The following is a 24,115-nucleotide window of genomic DNA, read 5'->3' on the forward strand; positions in this document are numbered from 1 at the left end:
AAAATCTTCCACTGTCTGCGCTGGCCTAACACATTCAGTCTGAAACTATCACTTCATGCCCAGTGATGTGTAACTAGTGTTTCTAAAATACACATAGAACTCTTCCATTTCAGCATTGTATTTTATGCTGTTTTTCTCCCTGGAATACCCTCCTTTCAGTCCTGATGTCTTTCTTCACTTCCTTAAATCATACCCAGCCTTTAATGAATTTCTCTAAAGCCACCTCTGCCCTAATCCACTCCACTTAGGTGTTATCTGTTCATCTTCTCCACGTATGTGGTGTTGCGTTGGTAACATCTGCATTAGTTAGGAAGATTAAGCTTCACTAGTAAGTCTTGAAAACCCATAGTAATGGTAGCTTTGACAAGAATGCCGTGTAAAAGCCCAGAAGTAGGCAGGCCAGTGCCACTCTGCTCCACAAAGACCTCAGGGACCCAGGCATCTCTGGGCTTTCTACTCTGATTCCCTGGGGTGTGGCCCTTTTCAGAACCAGGGACGCAGCTCCAGTGATCATATCCCTGTTTCAAACAGTAGAATGAATAATATCAGTATAGTAATGCATATTAAAAGTATAAAATGATGAATTACCCACATTTACCTTAGATTCTTTGTGCAGCATATGTCTGTGCAATTGGAAATCCTGGTTGGTGAAGTGGTTAAGCGCTACAGCCGCTAACCAAAAGGTCGGCAGTTCACATCCACCAGGCGCTCCTTGGATACTCTCTGGGACAGTTCTAATCTGTCCTATAGGGTCACTGTGAGTCGGAATTGACTCGACACCAATGGGTCTTTTTGGTTGAGTTACCTTAGATTCTTTGGGTAGCATATGTCTGTGCAATTATGTTTTGTGTACTGGCATTTTGATTTCCCTATCTCTTAGGGAAGACTGCTAGAATCTGCCATACCCGTTTCATTTTATATTTTATTGACCACAAATTGGTCAATTGGTCAAATACGGCTGTACCAAGCTACTTGGGTGGCTGAGAAATGTAGTCTTTCCTCTGGGTGGCCATGTGTTCAGTTAAAGAGAAGGGGAGGAGAGCTGTTGAGGGATAGCTGGCAGCCTCTGCTCTAGACTCTATCCAAACAGTAAAATCCAAAACGAATTACTGTTGAGTAGATTCCAAATCCTGGCAGATCTGTGTGTCACAGGAGAACTGTGCCCCATAGGGTTTTCAAGGGTTGATTTTGTTTTTTCCCCCAGAAGTAGATCACCAAACCTTTCTTTCAGGGTACCTCTGGGTGAACTCAAACTTGCAACCTTTCAGTTAGTATCCGAGTTCCTAACTATTTGCACCACCCAGGACAGGCCACTAAGACAGTCCTGAATTCTATTCATTTCTGTGTCACAGCCGTCTACTAGACAGCTACTGGCCTAGTACGTTTGTCTCCCATGTGGTACCAAAGGTGCCTTTCATGGAGTAGGTACTTGGTATGTATTTGGGGTGCAGAAACTAAGAATTTATCAGCATTTCTTTTAGTTTAAAAAACAAGCATGGCTATCATATAACTTTAGTAAAGCTCATACTCATTTTTCACTAAAGTACCGTTAGGAAAACTTTAAGTTTTTAGTAATTTGAAAAAGAAATTAGATACCTATTGATTTAAAAGTAATTCATTTTATTTCTATAAATAAATAGTATAGTTTCATTTTTTTATAAATGAAAAATAATTTTAGTTAGAGTGGATCATTTACTTCTACCTACCTCAACGCCTATAAGTCTGATTTTATGATCTTTGGCAAGTTGCTTAACCCTTTCAGACTTCCAGTACCCACTGTTAACATGACGATGATAATAATAAAGGTTATTAATATTATTATAACTTTTAAAGAGATTTGGACAGTTATCTTACCTCTTCTCCAGTGTACTTCTTTCTCCCTGTGGCCTCCTTTTCATTTTTCATATCTTTAATTTAGCTTCTTAATTTCTTTTCCCTAGGCTTTTTTATTTTATATATATATGTATATTAGTTTTAAAAATTGTTTTCTGAACTGAAAACCTACACTTAAAACCTTTTCTTGAATGCCACCCAGATAACACAAATGAAATAGGAACCCACATGAGTGTATTAGGCCTGAGTTGTGTAATAACTTGTATGCCTTCACAGATTATCAGTCTAGTCTTGAGACATGTTCAATATAAAGTTCATTTACTTCTTGTGTTACTATTCTGTCATTTCCTTTTCTTTTTTTTTTTTCTCTTTCATTCAAAATAATACTGGACATCTGGTCAGTACATAATTTGACCAAATTATACTTAAACTAAAATATACAGCTAAGAAAGGGAAGACTTAAGATGTGTGAGCCAGGAATGAGACAACAAACTTCAGGAATCTTTGTGGACTCACTAGCACTGGAGAACACTATTTGAAACCTCTGGCCCCAGGAGCAGTTTGACAGTTGGGTGAGAAGGACAGCAGATGGGCAAAATATTGGAACTTGGCGAACAAGAGGACATCCTCCTAGGCCTGTATTTTATTTTGGAATGTCTCTCACGATTAGGCTTTCCTGTTTCTTCACTTAATGATACTACAGTTGAGATAGGTGTATAGTTATACCTGGAGTAAATTTCCGTCACCAGATCTTTGCGGAATTAATTCATCACCATCACCAGGAAACCTAAGAAGCTTCCTGAAAAAAACTCATGTCCTGTTCTGTTCTCTCCACCACCCAGACTGTCACTGTATTACTGTTCCTTCTGACATAAGATTAATCTTCTGTGCTCAACCAATTTAGCAAGAGACTAGGGGAGGTGGGGGAAGGTAAAAATAGTATAAATTCAAAAAATTTTTGAGGAAGATTAATTTTTAATTTTAGGAAGTATTATAAGGGGTCTCAAAGCATAAAAAAGGAGTGTAGAGAGGAAATTGAAGAGAATGATGTTAAGGAAGAAGAGACAAGAAAAAGAGAAAAAGGAGAAAAGATTCGGTTAGAGAGAGGAGCTAATAAAATTCGTCTAAGCCTGCTTGGTGATTTTTCCTTTGGTCTTAGAATGTGTAAAAGATTGTTTCATTAATATGGATAGATAAATAATCGAGAAAGTATAGCAAACACTAGACCTTAATCTTTCTGGAATCTGATGAAAAGAATAAGACATGGGGGGGAGGTCCATGCAAATTTTACATTAAATGTCACAAAAATCAACATGCCCATTAAGAGTGGTAATAAAGATTACTATGACATCTTTTGAACTTGCTTTGGACTGTTGACAAATTGTAAACTTTTCCCTTCTTAAAATATTTTAAGTGTAGTAGTTATCAAAGTTGTAATCAACAATTAAAGCTGCCTTTTTCCAATTAAGAGACATCCTTTTCTCTAAAATTTGAGACTAGTCTGTCTCTTACAGAGTCATTTCTTTAACTCCATTTTGCTCATGTTTTCTCACTGCGCAGAAAGAACTCATATTTGTTATTTCCACAGGGAACGTGATGCAAACAAAATCAATTACATGTACGCTCAGTATGTCAAGAATACTATGGAACCCCTTAATATCCCAGATGTCAGTAAGGATAAAAGATTTCCCTGGACAGTAAGTAACCTGATTTTAAAACTGACGCCAGAAGGCTGTTTTCTCATCAGATCTGTACTTAGTTATTCTTCTACTGAAGGACTGACTCCAGTTGATTGTTTAAGAGTGATCTCTGCTTTCCCTGATCAGTAAAACGGGAAGATAGCTCATAATACCTATTTAGAGGTGATCATCTATACCTAAAAAGGAGCCTTGGTTAAGTGCTCAGCTGCTAGGTGGGTTGGCAGTTCAAACCCACCCAGCAGCTCCACAGCAAAAGACCTGGTGATCTGCTCCCATAAAAATTACAGCCAAGAAAACCATATGAGGCAGTCCTACTCTGTCTTGTGGAGTTGCTATGAGTTGAAATCAACCCGGCAGCACCTAACAACAACATACATACTTCAGAATTTTTTTTTAAACTTGTATCAGTTGTTTTTTTATTAAGTATGTTACTGAACTATCATATACTAATGCTGAAGTCATTTAATGTTTACCTATGTAATGTCAACTACATATCTTAAATGATATTGTTAGAGTTCTTAAATTTATCCTCAAAAATTAAGTTTCAAATGATTCAAGCTTACATGAATTGGTATTCTACCTCAGTGAGTCGCTCTGTGGGAAAATGGGTATCTGTTTTCCCTGAATTAGCGAAGCAGCAAAGATCAGTTTCGCAGACATTGAAAACTTAGAATTCTAGTATTTTCTCATTTCAGAAAAGTATTGCACATCAAGGCAGGTGCCTTGGTTTTGTTATGTGCATATCCAGGACACCTTTGGAGAACATGAGTAATGTAGGCAATAAGAACAGTGGGAAAGCAGGACGATTTGTAACATGTAGTGTCCTGGGTAGGAGCCCTGGTGGCTCAATGGTTAAGCACTCATCTGCTACCTGAAAGGTCAGTGGTTCGAGCCCACCCAGCAGCTCCTCAGGAGAAAAGACCTGGCAATCTGCTCCCGTAAAGATTACAGCCTAAGAAACCCTATGGGGCAGTTCTACTCTGTCCTGTAGTCCACTGTGAGTCAGAATTGACTCAGTAGCACACAACAACAGTGCCCTAGGTAATGTAACACTTGTATTCTGTCCCTCTTGCGCACTTATTTGAGATACCTACGTGGCATAGTGGTTAAGTGCTATGGCTGTTAACCAAAGGGTTGGCAGTTCAAATCCGCCAGGCGCTCCTTGGAAACTCTATGGGGCAGTTGTACAATGTTCTATAGGGTCGCTATGAGTCGGAATCAACTCGACGGCACTGGGTTGTTTTACTATACCAGTATAGTAGATACTGAGTAAATATTTTCATTCATATTCTTATAAATTACTTGCGAACATTTAAAATAAAAAAAAAGTTAAAATACGGGATTTTTAAATTTTTTAATAAAGTAAAAAGTGATTGTTTTATATTGCATTTATGTGAACTTCATTATAATTTATACATTTTCTGCAGTCTGGTGTTACCTTTAGTTAATAAAAAGTGAGAATATTAGTGATGCCAAATATGTGGCATCTAATAGACAATTTTATCCCTTCATAATGTTTTGCTGTTTTGTTTTTTTTTAGAATGAAAACACAGGAAATGTAAACCAGCAGCACATTAGAAGTTTGCTTTGTACACCTATAAAAAATGGAAAGAAGAATAAAGTGATAGGTAACACAAGTATTCTTCATTTGTAAAAGAAAATATATTATCCTAGAAACTTCTTTCTTTCAAATGTCAATTTAAAGAATAAAGTGCGTGAAAGAAGATAAAAATTGGAATGATAAAATAATTTTGAAATGATTTTGTGTTCGTAAATGCCAACAGACATTATTAGATACATTATTAACTTTGATGTGTTAATAGAGGATATAATTATTACGCACCTGTTTCATTAGAATGTATTGTTTAAAAATGGCATGGTGCTGAAAGTGGGTAGACTGAGAGACTTCAAATTGATCATGTATATTGGTTATGACCCTCATTTCCTGCTTTCTGAAATCTTTTTAACGTGGTTTAGTTTATAGGCTGAATTCGTTTATTCAGTAAGTATTTTGAACACTGCAGGGTTCTGAAGTCCCTGTGTGGCACAAACGGGTAAGCACTCAACTGCTAGGCAGAAGGTTGGTGGTTCACACCCACTGAGAGGCACCTCTGAAGACAGGCCTGATGATGTGCTTCCAGAAGGTCACAGCCTTAAAAACTCTATGTAGCTGTTCTGCTCTGCACACAGTGGGTCGCCAGGAGTCAGAATTGACTTGACAGCAACTAGGCGCTTGGATAAATCAGAGAACAAAGCAGTGATTCCTGCCCCCATGGAGCTTCCATTCTTGTATGCAGGTTATAGAAAACCTCTACTTGAGGAATGGTGGAATGGTGCATTCACAAAAAAAATGGAATGTTGTTTGCTGTTATCAACGTATTTGTTTCTCCACACTGCAAGTTGAATTAAGGGTAGGGCAAAAAGTAAGGAATTTCATATACCACACATGTGTAATTGACATTTTGAAAATAGTCTGAATTGTTAACATTCTCCCAGGACCTTGGAAATAAAGGAAGTACGAGTGCCTTCTAAAGGTGAAGCTTTTAAATGAGAACTCTTATGGAGCAATGCTTAGATAGATAAATTTACCTTAAAAAGACTGAGCAGTTCTCAGGTTATAATTTTATTGAAGGAAACAGAAAAGAAAAAAAGACAAATACTGAAAGTGCCCCTCCAAGTTCTGTCCAGAAGCAGGGGATCCTCTGTCCCTAATGCAGAAATGGATATAGAGAGCTGTACCAGCGTGCACGGAGTCTTTTGACCACATGGTGAGCTTAGGTAGAGACAGATGCAGCAGCTTGTATAGCCAGTATTTTCTCAGTGAGTCCAGTCCCTTTGCTTGTATGCTTCCTTATTGTGAGATGGATGGATACATCGGCTTAGTACCATTAAATGTTCCATGAATCTGACTTCCCTTGTTCTGATTGTGATTTTTGTTTTGTAGGTAGGTTAGTTCCTAGGAAGAGAATGCATTATTCGTGTACTTTCAAATATATTGGTTGCTATCATTGTGCCATAAAAAAAAATTAAAAAAAAAATTTTTTATGATTGTGCCATAGTGAATAGGAAATTGAGGCGATGGGCTGGAGTTGCAGGTGTACATATGTACACCTGTCCCTGGGAAAGACTTGGTTCTCATTGTAAAATAACACCTTCTGGTTATAAAAATCAGTCTTGTGAGCTTAGTTCAAGTGGCTCCACCCCAGAGAGATGGCTCTGTCCTCAGCATGGTAATCCAGTTTCTAAGCCTCAAGGCAGAGTCAGATCCTGACCCTGGTGGATTGTATATTAAAACCTCTTAGAAGCTGGCCTTCCACCTTCCTGCTGGGCTGTTTGGTCAATTGCTGTCTTCTACAATTCTCAGAGAAAAAAGATTCTCAGAGGTTAATGAATAAGTAATCTCTATTTTGAAGATTATCACCAGTCAGAGCTCCAATTTAAACAATAAAAAAATACTGCTCAGGGTGCCCTACAGTGTGGTGCTAAGCAAATGTTATAAAATTTTATTTGCTGGGGAGATCAAGGGGAATAGCTACATTATGAAATGTTAGGCTTTTTGATATAAAGACTTAGTACAACTGCCTTTGACCTTTGAAAATATGAAATTAAATGCCAGAAGGAATGCATTATTTACCAGTAAGTTTCCATAAGAGGGGGGACAGAGTGGCAGCTTGCCACATCAAATCACATCTTCTCATTTCCTCAGTAGCTTCTCTGGAATAATAACTGGGAGTGGGGTGTGGCTGGAGGAAGTTAGGCATCAGGCCTCCTGTATCGCCCTATGCATATGATAAATGAGAACTAGTAAGATAAAGTGGGAAGAGAATAGGAGTCACAGCCACCTGTTTGCTCGATGTTTCCTTTAGCCATTTAAGTGATTATGGGCACAAGACTCACTTCTCTGGAGTCCCTGAGTGATACAAACAGTTAATGCACTCAGGTGCTAACCTAAAGATTGGAAGTTAGAGACCACCCAGAAGCACTTTGCAAGAAAAGCATGGGGATCTACTTCTGAAAAATCAGCCATTGAAAAACCTTTGGAGCACAATTCTACTCTGACACACATGGGTTGCCATGAGTCAAAGTCGACTTGATGGCAACCATTTTGTTTTTTATTGGGTTATAGTTTCTGAGGGACTTGAACTAAGTAACCTTTCAGATCTGTTAAGAGATTCACGTTGTATGATCCTAACCATCACTATTCCAGACAAGGAAGTGAAAAAATAACAATTGAAATAATTCCAGACTTTTCTTGGCATACATTTTGTGTCACCCTATTTGCCAACAGAGCCAAAAGTAAGCAAATGTTTTTGAAGAGGAAAAATTTCCTATAAATAAGAAGAAAGGAAGGCGGGAGGGAGGGAGAAAGAAGAAAGAGAAAGAAGAAATGATTCCTCTAGTGGGAACTTTTGGGGGGGCCTAAAATTAATTCCAGATATGAGGAAGAAAATTTCCAGTGTTCCCTGCTGTTTTATAAGTGTGACAAAACTAACAATTTGAATTCCACACTATACTTATGTCCCCACTGATGCAGCATGGAAAATGTCATGATTTTAGATAATTTCTCTTACGTGTTACAGGCCAGATTCCACTATTATGTAATTTTAATAAAGAATCCCCATAGAGTTACATGCAGACAGGCCCATGTGTTTTTTGTAATCTTCCTTCCCCTTCATTTTTTTCCATTACTTTCGTTTAGATGAAATTATAGACATTAGACCAGTACGGGGCCTGTTGTATCATCAAATTTATTCCCTGAGGTATTGTTTCACATCAAATGTTTTCTTAGTGCTCTGGCTAATACAGTGTTTCCACTACTTTGCTTCCAAAACTATTAAGGAAATATATTTCTCATTCAACATGCATTTATTTTAACCAGTTATTTTCCCTATTTTCTAGGCTAAACATGCCTTTTTCCATGCTGGATTTACTAGAAATTTTTGATGCTTTTGCATACCAATTGCAGGACAGATTTTGTTAAAAATTAGTCCTATTCCCATTTTAAAAAAAGAAAGGGGGGGGGAACAGTACTGAGAACATTTCCACTTTAAATAACTTACATTTCCTTCTTTTTTGTTAGTAAAGAAATACAATAAAAGTTATAGTGCTATGCTACACATTGGTTGACAGAGAAGAACGAGATATGTTTCTTCCTGAATGTTCTAAACTTGTTATTATCCTAATTCTCTCTTATCTACACTAAAAGAAGGTTCTAGTTTTTTTTATCTCTACAGTGAATTTTATAAGTTTTTTGTACATTCAGACTTGTTCTTTTAGCCTGTTTGAACTGATCAAACAGCTGTGTTACTCTGGTGTTCTAAAAGATACCGTTTTACATCCTCTGCAATACTAAAATGGAAGTCCCTGGGCGGTGCATGTGGTTAAGCACTTGACGGTTAACCAAAAGATTGGCTGTTCAAACCCACCCAGAGGTGCCTTGTAAGAAAACCCTGGCCGTCTGCTTCTGAAAGGGCCCAGCCTTAAAAACCCTATGGAGCAGTTGTACTCTGACACATAAGGCAGGAGACCTACATGCCTACAGAGATTTCCTGAGTAGGCCTTCAGTAAGTTTTTGAATCATCGATTGATTCAAAATATCCTATCATCTTATCTCACTCTATTAATTTATTTTGACTTTCTTTACAAATACCAAGGTGAATGCTTGGAGAGGTAGTCTGATCATTTATGTATTGCAATATGATACCAAGGCATTAATATTCTAAAATAATCCAAGTTTAAATTTGACTTCTACTTCATTTTATTTTCCAAATTTTAAATTTTATCACTTGGCCATGTTATTAACTGTTCTGATTATAAAAATAATTGCTAGGAATTTTCTAATGCAAGTATAATTAATAATGCCTTGTCTTCCATGGTACATATACACCTGTGTTAATAAAAGAGTATACATTTTTCCCAGTTAGAGAAGTTTAATGCACACACAGTGGTTTGGTTTTTTTTGCAGTTATAATAAGTGCCAGGAAGGAAGACTGTAGAGGCAGTAGTACCCAGAAGAAAATGAGGAAAAAATAAAATAAAATTAAGAAATTACAGTTTTAAGATTATAAAATCTACAAAACTATAATAAATGTAGGGATAATAGCTTTAAAAATTGAAGAAATAGAACAGTAATAAAGTTTATAGGAGTACCGGAGAACAAGGAAGCATACCTTTATTAGATCAGAAACGCTGAGGAGTTTCTGGAAAATGAAATATATGCTATTTACAAGAACACATTTTACACAGAATGGGCAAAATTTGAATAGGGACGACAATATTAACATCACACAAAGTAGAATTTAAGGTAGGAAACATAATATAAAGGATCACTTGACACTGATTAAAGTTAAAACCCACAGAGGCAAATGTGATTGCAGTGAAGGCTTCAGATAAATTAAATGACATATCATTGACATAGAGAAGTAAAAGCTACTAGGAATACAAGAAGAAATGGACAAAATTGTAATTATAGAGGGAACCTTTAGTATATGTCTCACAGAGTGTTAAAGTAGAGGGAAAAATACATGTTAGAATTGATTAACATAATTAAATGGATTTAATGGACATATAAGGAGCCCTGTTGGCACAGTAGTTAAGCCCTCAGCTTAAAGGGAATGTAACTACAGATCCAAGAAAAAATTTTAAAGGTGTTAGATAATGTAATGTACCAATTAGATAAAACGTTTTGGTGCAATTAATGAAATTCTATAAAAATTGGTAATAACCAATACTCACTGGAGAGTTTAAAATTTTTCATGAGAGTAGTTGAGAAAGTTATTTTAAAAGCCATTTTAAAAAAACAACAACCAAAAAAAAAAAACTTCCCGAAGGAAGCTGTAGTCACAACAACCTCAGGAGAGGAGAGGATGGACTAAAGTGGGACACTGAAAAGGAGAGGGGAAAATAAAACAATTTAGTAATGATATGGGTGTTAAATGGAAAAACCCAAGTACATCGAATTAGAGTTTTAAAAGTGACTGGTTATCATGTTATTGTAGAGAAATAACTTTAATATATGTCAAGACATTTTTTAGTAAATAATAATTGAAAAAAATCCCACTTACACTAGCAAAAAAATAAAACAGGAATAAATTTAGCCGGAATATGCAGTGGTTAAAGAGCTTGGCTGCTAATGGAAAAGTTGACAGTTCGAATCCACCAGCCGTGCTTTGGAGACCTTATGAGGCAGTTCTGCCCTGTCCGGTAGGGTCACTATGAGTCGGAATCGACTCGATGGCAATAGGTTTATATGAGGAAAACTAAAATTCTACTGAGTAACTTATAAACCTCTAATAAGTGAAGTAACAACATTCCGTGAATGTCAAGATTCAATTTTTTAAGGTGTCAGCTTTCTCCCAGATTAAATTTACATCAATTTTAATATATATCCTTGTAAGATTTTTGGGAAGGAGAAGGATATTCTTGACCAATATAAGTTCATCTGGAAGAGTAACATGTAAAAAAGAATAGAAGAGTCATGTGTGGAGAATTGCCCTATCTGAAACTAAAATAATGATGTAAAAATAAAAAAGATAGAAGTATGGAAAACCAAACCAAAAACCTGTTGCTACTGAGTCGATTCTGACTCATAGCGACCCTTTAGAACAGAATAGAACTGCTCCCTAGGGTTTCCAAGGAGCAGCTGGTGGATTTGAACTGTCGATCTTTTGGTTAGCAGCCAAGCTCCTAACCACTGTGCCACCAAGGCTTCAAAAGTATGGGCTGTGTGCTGAAAGAGATGGCAAGATTGATGGAACAGAATAGAAAGTCTAAAAGCAGACTCAATTCTAGCAGATATAATATTTACGTTGCTATTATTATATACATTATTATTATATATAATAGCGTATATTTCCTTGCTTCTAAGATGCCACTGAATGAAAGGCACACCATTTTATATACCACAAGAAAGGAAAATATGATGCCAATTAAATTATGACAAGCTATTGATTATAAAATGCATATTGATTTCAAAAATGTTAAAATATGAGAACATAATCTAAAAATAGAATAGTTTATAAATACTCAGAATGAATATGATAAGGTCACAATTCAAATCATTAGAGAATGGATAACTATTCAGATATAAGAATTCAGTAACAATTAGGGAAAAAATTAAGTAGGATTACAAGTTTCAATATACTACCATCAATCTAGAAAAGTACTAGAAGAAAATATAAGTTCATGTATAATCGTAAAATGGGGAAGCCTTTATTTCAAAACACTGTGGTTGGAAACTGTAATGATTATGATGCTTGACTACTGGAAAAATATTTTACGCAGCAAAAAAACTAAGGTAATTGGCAAATGGCAATTACAGGGAGGAAAATATTTGCCAGATAGATAGTAAGGGTAAGACTTGGATGTTCATACTACAGGGTACTGATTTGGGAGTCTGGGTTTTGTGGTTGAGAGGACATAAGACCACAGGAAGGATGTGAGGGTTGAGTCCCCCCTCTACCACAAAGCCAGGAGTAAAACTGTGGTTGGTTAACAACATCCCATCTCTGGAATTATGGAAAAGGTAACATACGATGTGATTTTGGAAATCGTCTGCTCCCTTCCGCCTAATTTCCAGAAGTGCCTTCAGTGCTGCGTAGCTCTCAGAGCTGTGGTGGTGAGATAATGTATGTACCATTGCTTTGTGAATGCTCATGATACAAGGCAGCGTTGAGAGTTTACTGTCCAACTTCACTGCTTCCTCCTTCTCCCCTGATATGGTTTTGAATATTGTTTTATTTTATGGCTGTACATACCCATTTTTGTTGAATGGTTTTATTTTGGGTTCTGCATTAACCACTTTGTTTTTATATATTCGGACTTTGTATCCAATATGGCTTATTCTAGTACCAGTATGAAATTTCGGTGTAGCACTATTTACTCTTCCAGATGATTAATGAAATTGTGAAAACTCTATCTGTGAAATGTGCCCAAGCATTGTATTTTCTCATATGAGGAACTCAGTTTGTTCTTTATACACCCTTCTTCCTAATAGCTTTTTTTTTTTTAAGCTTAGATATTTTTGTTTGATAGAATTAAATTTGCTGAAGAGTATAAAGAAATCAGTGGGGTTGTCATGAATGCTACAGAATTAGGACCATTACCCTTTCAAAGGAGAATAAATGACACGCCTAAATGGATGAGTTCTGTCTAGAATCCCTTTTCTTGCCCCAAGCTTAACTCTGTGTCTGTATATCTCTATCTGTAGTGGTCGGTTGCAACATAGCTTTTCTGCTCTGAGCTGTGGTGGTTCCAGCAGATCCTTGATATTTGTATACTTAACGTTCAATTTCAACAACTTATGAGCAAATCCAGAGGTATTGGTCACAGCTGTTAATGTAGTCAGTGAATTAATATATTAGTTCGTTTTTTTTCTGAGGCGTAGCTTTGAACTGTTGTACAGGAGGCAGCTAGTTCATATGCCAGCAGACTGCCTGATAGCCACATCTCGGCCCCTCTTTGTTTGCTCCTTGTTGCACATGTAGTAATCCTAATGAAATGATTAAAAACAAATCTTGCTTATGAAACACAGCCATCAAGTAGGAGAAAACTTGATTAAAAATTGTAAAAGTCAGTTCATTGTGATGTGGGGATAAGGGCATGAAACACATGACTCTTTTCAAGAAAATATGATTTGGGAGACAGCCAAGAGCCTATGTAAACAGCTTCATATTTATAATTCAGGGATTCAAGAAGTTTGGAGGACATAACCCTTGAGAATGTAGTGTCTGTTGTATGCGTGTATTTTTACTGTACATTAAAAAAAAAAAATCTTTGCTGTCAAGTTGATTCCGATTCACAGTGACCCTATAAGACAGAGTAGAAGTGCCCCATAGGATTTCCAAGGCTGGAATTGTCACAAAAGCAGACGGCCACATCTTTCTCCAGTGGAGCAGCTGGTGGGTTCAAACTGTCGACCTTTCATTTTGCAGCTGAGCCCTTTAACCACTGCACCAGGGCTCCCCTGCCATACGTGGGCCGTCTTTGATTAAGATAATTAATGCCAATTGCCATTTAGTACATAGTTTTTTCTCCTAGTGTCCAAATTCGTTGTGTCTCATTTGAACTTTTTCTTGATAGTGGAATAAGTGTTAGAGAAGTAACCCCTGCAGTACGAATGTAAATAGGTAAAGATGTGTGAATCGTGACAAACTATAGATAACATTGTGCAGAATGGGAATTCCGGAACACTTAATTGTACACATGAGGAACCTGTACATAGACCAGGAGGCAGTTGTTCGAACAGCACAAGGGGATATTGAGTGGTTTAAAATCAGGAAAGGTATGCGTTAGGGTTGTATCCTTTCACCATACATATTTAATCTGTATGTTGAGCACATAATCCGAGAAGCTGGGCTATATGAAGAACGTAGCATCAGGATTGGAGGAAGACTCGTTGACAACCTGCAGTATGCAGATGACAACAGCCTTCCTTGCTGAAAGTGGAGAGGACTTGAAGCACTTACTGATGAAGATCAAAAACCACAGCCTTCAGTATAGATTACATTTCTACATAAAGAAAACAAAAATCCTCACACCTGGACCAATAAGCAACATCATGATAAATGGAGAAAATATTGAAGTTTTCAAGAATTTCATTTTACTTGGATCCACAATCAGTGCTCATGGAAGCAGCAGTCGAGAAATCAGATTTGCTGGAAAAGACCTCTTTAAAGTGTTGAAAAGCCAACATGTCACTTTGAGGACTAAGGTCCCCCTGACCTAAGCCGTGGTATTTTCAATCATATGCAATCAAAAACTGGACAATGCATAAGGAAAACTGAAGAAGAATTGATGCCTTTGAGTTGTGGTGTTGGCAAAGAATATCAAACATACCATGGACTGCTAGAAGAACAAAAAAATATGTTTCGGAAGAAGTATAGCCAGAGCGCTCCTTGGAAGCCAGAATGGCAAGGTTTCATCTCACATACTTTGGACATGTTATCAAAAGGGATGAGTCCCTGGAGAAGGACACCATGCTTGGTAAAGTAGAGGATCAATGAAAAAGAGGAAGACCCGCAACAAGATGGATTGACACAGTGGCTGCAACAATGGGCTTAAGCATAACAACAATTACGGGGATGACACCAGACTAGGCAGTGTTTTGTTCTGTTGTACATACGGTTGCTGTGAGTCGGAACCAACTCGACAGTACTTAACAACAACAGTAACACGTACTTTTTTAACTAAGTGACCTTGAGAAAGTGACTTAACCTTTCAGACTCGGTTTCCTCATCTGTGAAATGAGTATGGCCAAACCTCCCTCACAGTGTAAATTGTGAGGACTAGAGGTGTTGTGTATAATAAAACATTTAGCGCAATGTCTATCCCACAGTGGCCCCATGATGACAGTCAGTTATTATATATTTAGAGACAGAAGGGATAAAGGCTTGAACAACACTTGTTTGTTTTACCCAGAGATAGGCTGGCTCACCACACTCCTCAAAGACAGACAGACCTCTATGCTTCAATCCCTTTGAGTGACGAGTTCAATAAAAATTTCTTACAATGTTGATATAATCTTCCTTTTTAATTGACTGCATGTTTGACTTTCTAACAGAGGCTAGAACTTGAAAGGGTGTGATTTTCTTCAAAGATAGATCTGCTTGTATTTCTAAGTAAATAGTCATTTATTTGCAGTTTCAAAAATTGACTACCAATATGACTGTCCTGGACATGTCTTTGAAATTTGAGACTGTCTATGTGAGTTGCCAGTTTTCTGCATTCTACTTTGTGAGTAATTGAGTTTTTAGCTTCTGGCTTCTCAGTCAGGAAAGGCAATCTGCGTGTCCCACAGTTCTGATCTCCCTCAAAATTGTTCTCTTGGCAAAGGTACAAAAATCCAATTAGTCTCCAAAGGACAAATTGTCTTTGGGGACTCAACTCATCTAAAATTCGCAACAGATTCTGGAAGAAAATAGTACTCTAGGATTTTTTGAACATGGGCGACATACATTTAAGACTACGTGAAAATAGGTCTCATATAAATTAATTTCATATACTTGTCTAGCCTGTGTTTGTGGCGGTTCGTTTGCTTATTTTGAGATGTCGAGCTTTCCGAACAGAAAAGTGTAAGACCGTCTTTGTGTGTCTGTGTGTTAAAGTTAAAAAAAAAAAAAAATGATAATAAATAATGTCTGCTTAAATTTTTGGACCATTATAGGGGTTTGCCAACTTGTTAATAAGATGGAGGAGAATACTGGCAAGGTTAAGCCTTTCAACCGAAATGATGAACAGTTTCTGGAAGCTTTTGTCATCTTTTGTGGCTTGGGGATCCAGAACACACAGATGTATGAAGCAGTGGAGAGAGCCATGGCCAAGCAGATGGTCACATTGGAGGTGGGCTGAAACTTACAAGGGCCTCCTGGTCTCTACGGTCAAACACACAGCTTTTTCCTTTCTTTGTGGTGTTCGTTACATCATTGTGTCCTCACAAAAATGTAATATAGACGGGTGGATTAACCAGGAAGCACGGTGTACATGGTGTTTACTAATCCGTACTGCACAATTTTGTCTGGTTTTCATGGTGAAATTATGCACTACAGATTAGTAAGTAAACACAGTTAAGCTTGTGTATACCTTGCTTATTGGGCAGTCTGTCCCTGGATGATTAAATTCTCCGTTTAAATATCTGAGAAAACTTCAGACCCAAAGATAGTGAGAAAGTTGTTGAAGGTCGTGGCCAAACCAAACTCACACAGTTTTTTCTCTTTAGTCCTCAGCTTTTTCTGCAGAAAGCAATCCTTGGCGTGAATAATCCATTCTCCCAAATGACTGGTGATGCTGTGGTCTACCTGTCCTTCCCTGATCCTCCCCATCTCTCTATGCAGTTATGAAGAAAACATTAAAAGATGAAACAAGTAGAAACCTTAGGCACCCTTAGAGACTTAGACATGAGCAAAGGAAAAAAAAAAAAAAAAACAATGAAAAGTAAGAATAGTTTAACCCCAGATAAATATGTAATATGAACAAGTTTACCTTAGAAACTCGTTCATATTACATATGGATCTCACTTGTGAAAACTCTAATTCAGTGAATCTTAGGCAGAAGCTGGGAATTGCTACTATTAAAAAGCTCTCCCCAGTGATTCTGAATGTGCAGGCCGGCTAGTGAACCAGTGGCCTAGATGGGCAGACCTCAGTGGCAGCTCGCTCCCCGGTGGAACTAGCCTACCCAAGTGGTGCCCGCCCTTTGTGGATATACCTCACAAAGTACCTTGAAAATGGTTACATGGTATAACGTGGATATTTCCTACATCACAGACCAGTTTAGGGAAATAGAGGTCAAAAAGTACAAATGTCTCCACCTTGTTACTCATACACCAGTGTGAAAAAGTTTGAATGTTTGCCTATTCTGGTCTAGTTGAGATCAGTGGAAAATTAGCATTGGGATATAGTAACTTTTCCTCTGACTTTTAATACTTGACCTCAAGAGCTGAAAAAGATATACATTATATGTATCAAGATTTACCAATAGCTTTAAATTTCACGTTACTGTCTAAGGCACTTCACCCTGAATATATAACCACTAATTGTGGTACAGAATTATATAAGAGACTTTGGATTATAAACCTTTGAAAACCTGTTCCAAATACATATATACATGTAGAGAGAGAGAGAGAGACCGACTCTGGGTGGTGCAAACAATCAACGCACTCAGTTGCTAACAGAGAGGTTGGAAGTTTCAGTCCACCCTGAGGCACCCTGGAAGAAAGGCCTAGTGATGTACTTCCCCCAAAATCAGCCACTGGAAACCCTATGAAGCTCAGTTCTACTCTGGCACACGTAGGGTCACCATCAGTGGGAATCAACTCTACTGCAAGTAGCTTATCAAATGCTTACTCTGTAGGATAATGCTTATACATGTATTAACATGTAAGCCAGAGGCCAAGTCATTATTAGAGCTTCAGTGTCATCAGCTGTTAGTGGATCAATTTGTAGATGAGCCCGGCTGTCTTCTCAGCTCTTGAACCCTATGAGTGTATCGGGATCCCTGAATCTATATAACGTTATATCCCAGTCATTCAGTTTTTCCTTATGAATCCTACCATGGTTACAGGTCTCATGTTAGAGTTCCTTCTAGAATAACTTTCTTCCCAAGTGTCAACATTAAAATGTCAGTTTATGCAAGGTTTTTTTGGACACACGCAAAAATAACTAAAGTCGGTATTTTTTTCCTTTGCCTAGGTGGTAGGTTTAAAAAACAATTCAGAATAGAATTTCTGCCAAGTTTGAGCGAGTAGTTATTTCTAGTGCAGCATATAAATAATGTATTTGTTATATCAACAGTGTCAGAATGAAAATAACTAGAATTTCCTTTGAACACAGGTAGCATAATGTTTTGTTTTCTGAAACAAGCAATTGAATGTAAATGTGAGATATTCATGCTTGTTAAAGAAAGCAGACAAGGTTTGGGCGTTCGGAGGAGTCAAGTTATCTCTGTAAGAAGTTTCAGCAGAATTCCAAGCTTGAAATTTCAGTTCCCCCCGTTGGGCAGCCTCTCCTGTATAACCTGTACTCCTTTTCTTCCCCTGTAGGTTCTGTCATACCACGCTTCTGCAGCAGAGGAAGAAACAAGAGAGCTCCAGGCTTTAGCGGTAATTCTCCTTCTTCTTTTTTAAAAATTATTAACTGCAGACATCTGCTTAATAGGTAAATATGCTTTGCTCAGGGTATCTGCTTCTACTAGTAATGGTCCCCTAGACATTTAATCAAATTTGGTAAATACTGAGATGGACTTTTATAAAAATATTTAATCAACCCTCCTTTCTTGTAGAGGTATAACGTCACTGTTAATACAAAGTAAAAATAATAACTTACATTGACATTGGAATATACTGTTCTGAGTGTTTTTTGGTAATTTTTTATAATCTTTAAAGCTTTATACAAAATTAAATTTAGTTTTCAGTTCTTGGGGAAATGGCAACAGGTAGCTAAAAGGTGGTTATGTGGCTAGGGTAATGACGACAAAGATTTTATGGTTTGTGGCTGATAATCTAGTTTGCATTACCAAGAATTAAGAGCGACTTTAATTTCTGACCGTATGGCTTGTGGGGTGCTATTTGAAATTGGGTTCAAATAAGGTCAGTTTCTGATTTCTCATTGCTTTCTCATGTAGTATATGGTGGGAAAACAGCACATTGCTATATATAAGTAGGTCTTGGTTGAGATTAATGAAAATTTAAGATGCTTATACATTTACAACCAAGACTAGCCTTCTACGTTTAGATTTATTTGCGGTGGACTAGGTAAGGCCCATGAGATGTGAAGGGAGTTGTATAAGGAACGAGAAAGGGGTGATCAGATGTTTGAGATTCTGTGTCATGGTCTGGGTGGTACGGTTAACACACTCAGCTGATAACCAAAAGGCTGATGATTTGAGTCCACTCACAGGTGCCTCGGAAGAAAGCCCTGGGGATCTAGTTTAGAAAAACCAGCCACTGACAACCCTACGGAGCACAGTTCTACTCTGACATGGGGCTTCCATTGGTCAGAATTACCTCGATGGCAACTGTGGCGATGTGTCGTTGTCATAATCATCACAGCTTACCGTACGCGAAGCCCTTACATTTTCTCATGTAAACTGTACAGCTGGGTTATAAGTACCACAGTGAAGCCTAGAGAAGGAAGACGGCTTGCTCATGGTCACCTTGCCAATAAGTGGGCGAGTCAGGAAGCAGACTCGCCCAGTCAGCCTTCTGAGCCTATGCACATGACTGCAGTGCTATCTGTTATGAGCTGTTAGAGAGAAGATTAAAGGTTTTGATGTTGGTAGTTCAAAGAATGATGACGCCATTAATTAACAAAAGGGGAAATGTTAAGCAGAGAGACTTGTTTTAAGGGACTGCTGGTAGATTTGATTTAGGACACGGTAAGTTTGAGGTGCTGGTGCAACAACCAAATGGACGTCTTTAACAACCAGGCAGGGCAGGACTAGAGTGGTAAGAAGGCGATGGTTCGAAGTGAGGTGGAGATCTGCAAGTTAGTGATCCCACGGTAGTGAAATTACGGGGGTGGAGCAATTCGGAGAGAGTAGAGAGAGCAGTAAAAGAGAAGGGCAGAGCTCTCGGGAGTATAGTTTTAGATGGAAGGAGCCAGGAAAGAGACCAGCGGAGAAGATAGCAAAGTTGTTGGCTTAACAGGGAAGAAGGTTTAGGAGGGTTCAGTGGCGCAGAAGGCAAAGGAGGACAGCATTGCAAAACAGCAGATCCCACCCGCGGTTGTAGGAAGGCTGACATAAGAGGACTGAGAAAAGGCTGCTGGATTCAGTGGTCAGGCGATTGCGGGGAGTGAAGTTATAAAAGGTAAATGGCAAGGAAGTTGAGGAAGTAGTCTAGACTGTTTTTTTTTTTTTTCCTAATAAGTTTTATGTAAAAGAGAAAGTGAGAAGTAGCCCTGAAAGGTGTTGGATGAATTGTGAAGCTTTTTATTGTTATTTCTGTTTTCATTTTGTTTTTGTGAGCAGGAGTTGCTCACAAGCCAGAAAGCACCATGTTCCTTGACAAGGGGGAATACAGGGTTGAGTGTGAGACTCACAATGCAAGACAGTGAAGAGATTCGGACCTTGAAGTGGCCTGGGTATGAAAGACAGACATTTCTTTTACGAACACAAGAGCAAAAAGACAGTAAGAACAGCTACAGTTATTGAGCATTTACTATATATCTGGCATGTTTTCAGTTCTTTGTGTGTTAGCTAAGTGTATTTAATCCAAAACCTACTTATCAGGGAATTTGAGGCTTAGAGGGTTTAGATTGTCCTGATCAGGTTCTCACAGAATCCCTAAAAACCAAAAACCATTGCCATCGAGTTGATTCCGACTCGTAATGACTCTATGGGACAGAGTAGAACTGCCCCATGCAGTTTCCAAGGAGTGCCTGGTGGATTCAAACTGCTGACCTTTTGGTTAGCAGCTGTAGGTCTTAACCACTACACCACCAGGGTTTCTACAGAGTCCATTGGTGGCACAAATGGTTGAGTGCTTGTCTACTCACTGAAGGGTTGATGGTTCGAATTTACCCAGAGGTATCTCGGAAGAAAGACCTGGCGATCTATTTCCAAAAGGTTAGCACAGTTCTAACGTGAAACGTGTGGTTGCCATGAGTCAGAACTGACTTGATGGCAACTTGTTTGGTTTTTTTTTACTCAAGTTCTCAGAGATTGTAAGTGATAGCACCACTACTAAAATCCAAGCCGGCCAATTTTATTTTAATTGGAGTTAGAACAAGAGGGCATAGAATGAGAGCCTGTAGACATTCTAGTTACCCCAGTGAGTCACTAACTACTGCTCATTTGCCAAGAACAGCTGAAAGAATGTCATACGATTTCACCTGAAAGGTTAAGCTTCTTTGGGGGCTAGCCTCATACTGAATTGGCTGTATTTATTTTTTGTATTCCTGATGAATTTGAAGTAATGAGCAGTTTTCATTTACTTACATACGTTTATAAGTTTAAGTGTCTTTCACCTCAGGCTTGATTGGCCCATTTGTCTATTCCTCTCAGAAGGATATAGATTTCAACTGAATGTGTACTCTGAGTTGGAAATTAGCATATGGAAAAATGCATTTGAAGTGCTTGCAGGCACAGTGGGGTTATTAAATTAGTTCTAAAATGAGGACAAGGTTACACTCTGCCATGTGTTATTTTAGATAAATAAAAACTAGCAAATAGAGTAATTTCTAAAGATAATGCTAAAAAAAAAATTCACTGGGATATAAACTTTGTTTCTTACTTTAAAAATAGTGTAGTCTTTCAGAAAAATCTGAAAATTATCCTCTCAATTAATGTTTATAATTTTAGCAAGAGAAAAACACTTTGAAAAAACTGAAAATTGCTACATTGCCTTATTGTTCAAAACCATCTGTTGTTCCATTTGGAAAATAGGTTTTTGGCAGCTGCATTAGAAATTTGGGGTCACATAGCTTGTGAATCGAGTAACTCATTTAAATTAGTTGAAATTCAGCAACTGATTTCAATTCTAGCTTTCTATCAGCCTAATAAAACTTCCTTTATCGTCCCAACCACACAGGTGTGTGATTAGCCTGTGTCACCCGGCATTTAGAAAAGCCTCTGTCTTTGTCTGATTGTCTCAGTTTAACACCTAAAACAAACTGAAAAGCTGTCAAATGTTTTCTTAACTCTTCTTTTTAAAAATTTGTCCTCAAGAGAATTAAATCATGTACTTAAGTATACTAAATGTTTATGCCTTTATCCAGAAAAATTCCTTGGTAATAGCAAGATAACTTGGCTGGTAGGAAATTCAGAGCTCTTACCATTTTTTCTTTGATTTACTTGGATTTTTCCCTCCATTTTAAAACTAACTTTCTCTTGGCTTAAAATTGGGTATAGCAGAAATAGGGTTGTAAACTGACTGTTTTGTATTATACCTTTTAATGATTCTTAATCACAAATTGAAGTCCTTGTGGCATAGTGTTAAGAATTACGATTTCTAACCAAAAGGTCAGCTGTTCGAATCACCCAGCTGCACTTTGGAACCCCTAGGAGGCAGTTCTACTCTGTCTTATTGGGGTGCTTTGAGTCGAAGTTCACTCGGCAGCAATAGGTTTGGTTTTTTTGGTTCTTAGTCACAAGTTGGAGCCCTGGTGGGGCAGTGTTAAGCTTTTGGCTGCTTACCAAAAAGTCAGCAGTTCAAATCCACCAGCCCCTCCTTTAAAACCCTATGGGGCAGTTCTCCTCTGTCCTATAAGGTCACTATGAGTCAGAATTGACTTGATGGCAACGTGTTTATCTTTGTTTTGTTTTAGTTAAAAGTTGTCAAGATAACAATAAAGGGACCCCAGCTGATTTGGTTATGATTATTAGAAAGTTATTAGGTAAGACAACAGTATTAATGTTTATTAATTTAAACAGCCAGAGAGTTCAGGTAACTGAATATTTGATTGATGGATTGATTATTGCCTTTTTCTGCCTTCTTCTGTGTTATAATAACAATAGATAAATTGATAGTCGTGTTTAGTTTTTTAAAATAAGATTCTCAGTTTTGTCATGGAATCAGTATAGGTTCAGTTCAGTCTCTATGGCTTCTATCTTCCAGCAATTTCTTAAATTTTAAGTGGTGTATCTAGGAGCAAACTGAGACTCTTGTGATCCCGAAGCATCTCCCGTATCAAAATAGTGAAAGGAAAGAGGCTGACCACGCTGGCATGATTTCCTGGCACAGAATTCACCTCATCGTGACCTTAACCTTTTAGAGTGAGAAACTACACAGAAACCCCGCCCTGATCAAGCATGTGTGCGATTGTTTCCGCCCACATTAGCAGTGTAGACCCAAATCCAATCCAAAACCGAGAGGTCGGCAGTTAAAACCCACCGGCCGCTCTGTGGCAGAAAGATGTGGCAACCTGCTTCCGTAAAGATTTACAGCCTCGGAAACCCTGTGGGACAGTTCTAATCTATCCTGTAGGGTATGAGTCAGAATAAACTCAATGGTAATGGGTTTGATTTGGGTATATATGATTTTGAAAAACTAGAAACTGATTATCCAAGTTTTGTATAGGCTGTGCCTCTTCCCTATTGAGATTTAAAGAGGCCCACTTATATAATCTTAGAAAGAAGGAAAAGTCACAGAGCATGTTGATAGTCCTTAAAGAAAATATAATGTCCAGCCCCACTGTGCTTCGTTGGCTTCTTTACTCTCTAGAAGATTTGGTTCGGTACACTCAGTTGAATATTCACCTCCCTTTGTATAAATAGACTTGGATTCATTTCTCCTCTGAGAGACAGAAATTCAGACAGGATTGTAAACTATGTGATTTCTTCATTAAAGACACATTATTCGGGCACTTTAAGGGAAGAGACACAATAGCGTTCTGTTAGTCATCGCGTGGTAGCTATGAAAGTGACTTTATTTAAAGACCTGGAACCAAAGTACTCTCCACAAAGAAGCGTCCCATGAAGTGGTGATAGTGGTCAGGGGCTGACAAGGAGAGATGAATATATCCAAGGAGGATCTTGCCTTGTAGCCAATCACTTTTTGAATAGACTAGTACAACCTATCAAATACCATATATTAATTTTATCCTTCAAAGGGATTCCCTTCAAGTAGGAATCACTGAGATAGAAAGTATCTTTTCCTCATAACATTTGTATTGATTAGACATCACATTGTAGTGTAACAAAATGCCTTTATAAAACACTGAAACTAATTGGAAGACTTTGACATTTTATGAAAGACCAAGTTTGGTAACCTCCCTTCTTTACAGACTTATTTTAATAAATTGCTTTCTGAATAAGGACTCTTTTCTTAACAGGTGGCTGTTAGGAATTGTTTCCAGTTTCCATAATTTTTATTTTGGCTGTTGATACTTGATTCTAGAGACTTAGGCAAGGAAATAGCCTTTTGATAGCAGGGTGACTTTCTTTGTGCAGAGACTGAGCAAATAACATAGACATGTAGCCATATGTCTTCATTTTCTCCTGCGGTTACCAGAGACTGTGCCACAGGCTAAATGTAAACCTTTTTCATAAGACGGCCACCAAAAAGAAGAAACTTAATAATTTTAAAATGATCATTATATTTACCTCATCCAAGTGTATTATTTTCCATGAACACATGTTTTATAGGT

General features: G+C 37.8%; 1 protein-coding gene across 7 annotated transcripts in view; it reads left to right on the plus strand.

Moving 5' to 3' along the window:
• PDE5A (phosphodiesterase 5A) overlaps positions 1-24,115 on the plus strand; it is a 160,572-nt gene that overhangs the window by 81,832 nt on the left and 54,625 nt on the right. For all 7 annotated transcript variants that reach the window (XR_002785850.2, XR_010322028.1, XR_010322029.1 and 4 more), the window contains exons 8-11: positions 3,422-3,530; positions 5,074-5,161; positions 15,697-15,872; positions 18,070-18,129. Coding sequence is in view for 4 of the 7 variants with exons in the window: in XM_023548615.2 (XP_023404383.1) it covers positions 3,422-3,530; positions 5,074-5,161; positions 15,697-15,872; positions 18,070-18,129 (433 nt within the window). In the remaining 3 variants the exon portion in view is untranslated. The remainder of the gene's footprint in view (positions 1-3,421; positions 3,531-5,073; positions 5,162-15,696; positions 15,873-18,069; positions 18,130-24,115) is intronic.

The sequence above is a fragment of the Loxodonta africana genome, chromosome 5 (assembly GCF_030014295.1).
Source record: "Loxodonta africana isolate mLoxAfr1 chromosome 5, mLoxAfr1.hap2, whole genome shotgun sequence".
NCBI lineage: Eukaryota > Metazoa > Chordata > Mammalia > Proboscidea > Elephantidae > Loxodonta > Loxodonta africana.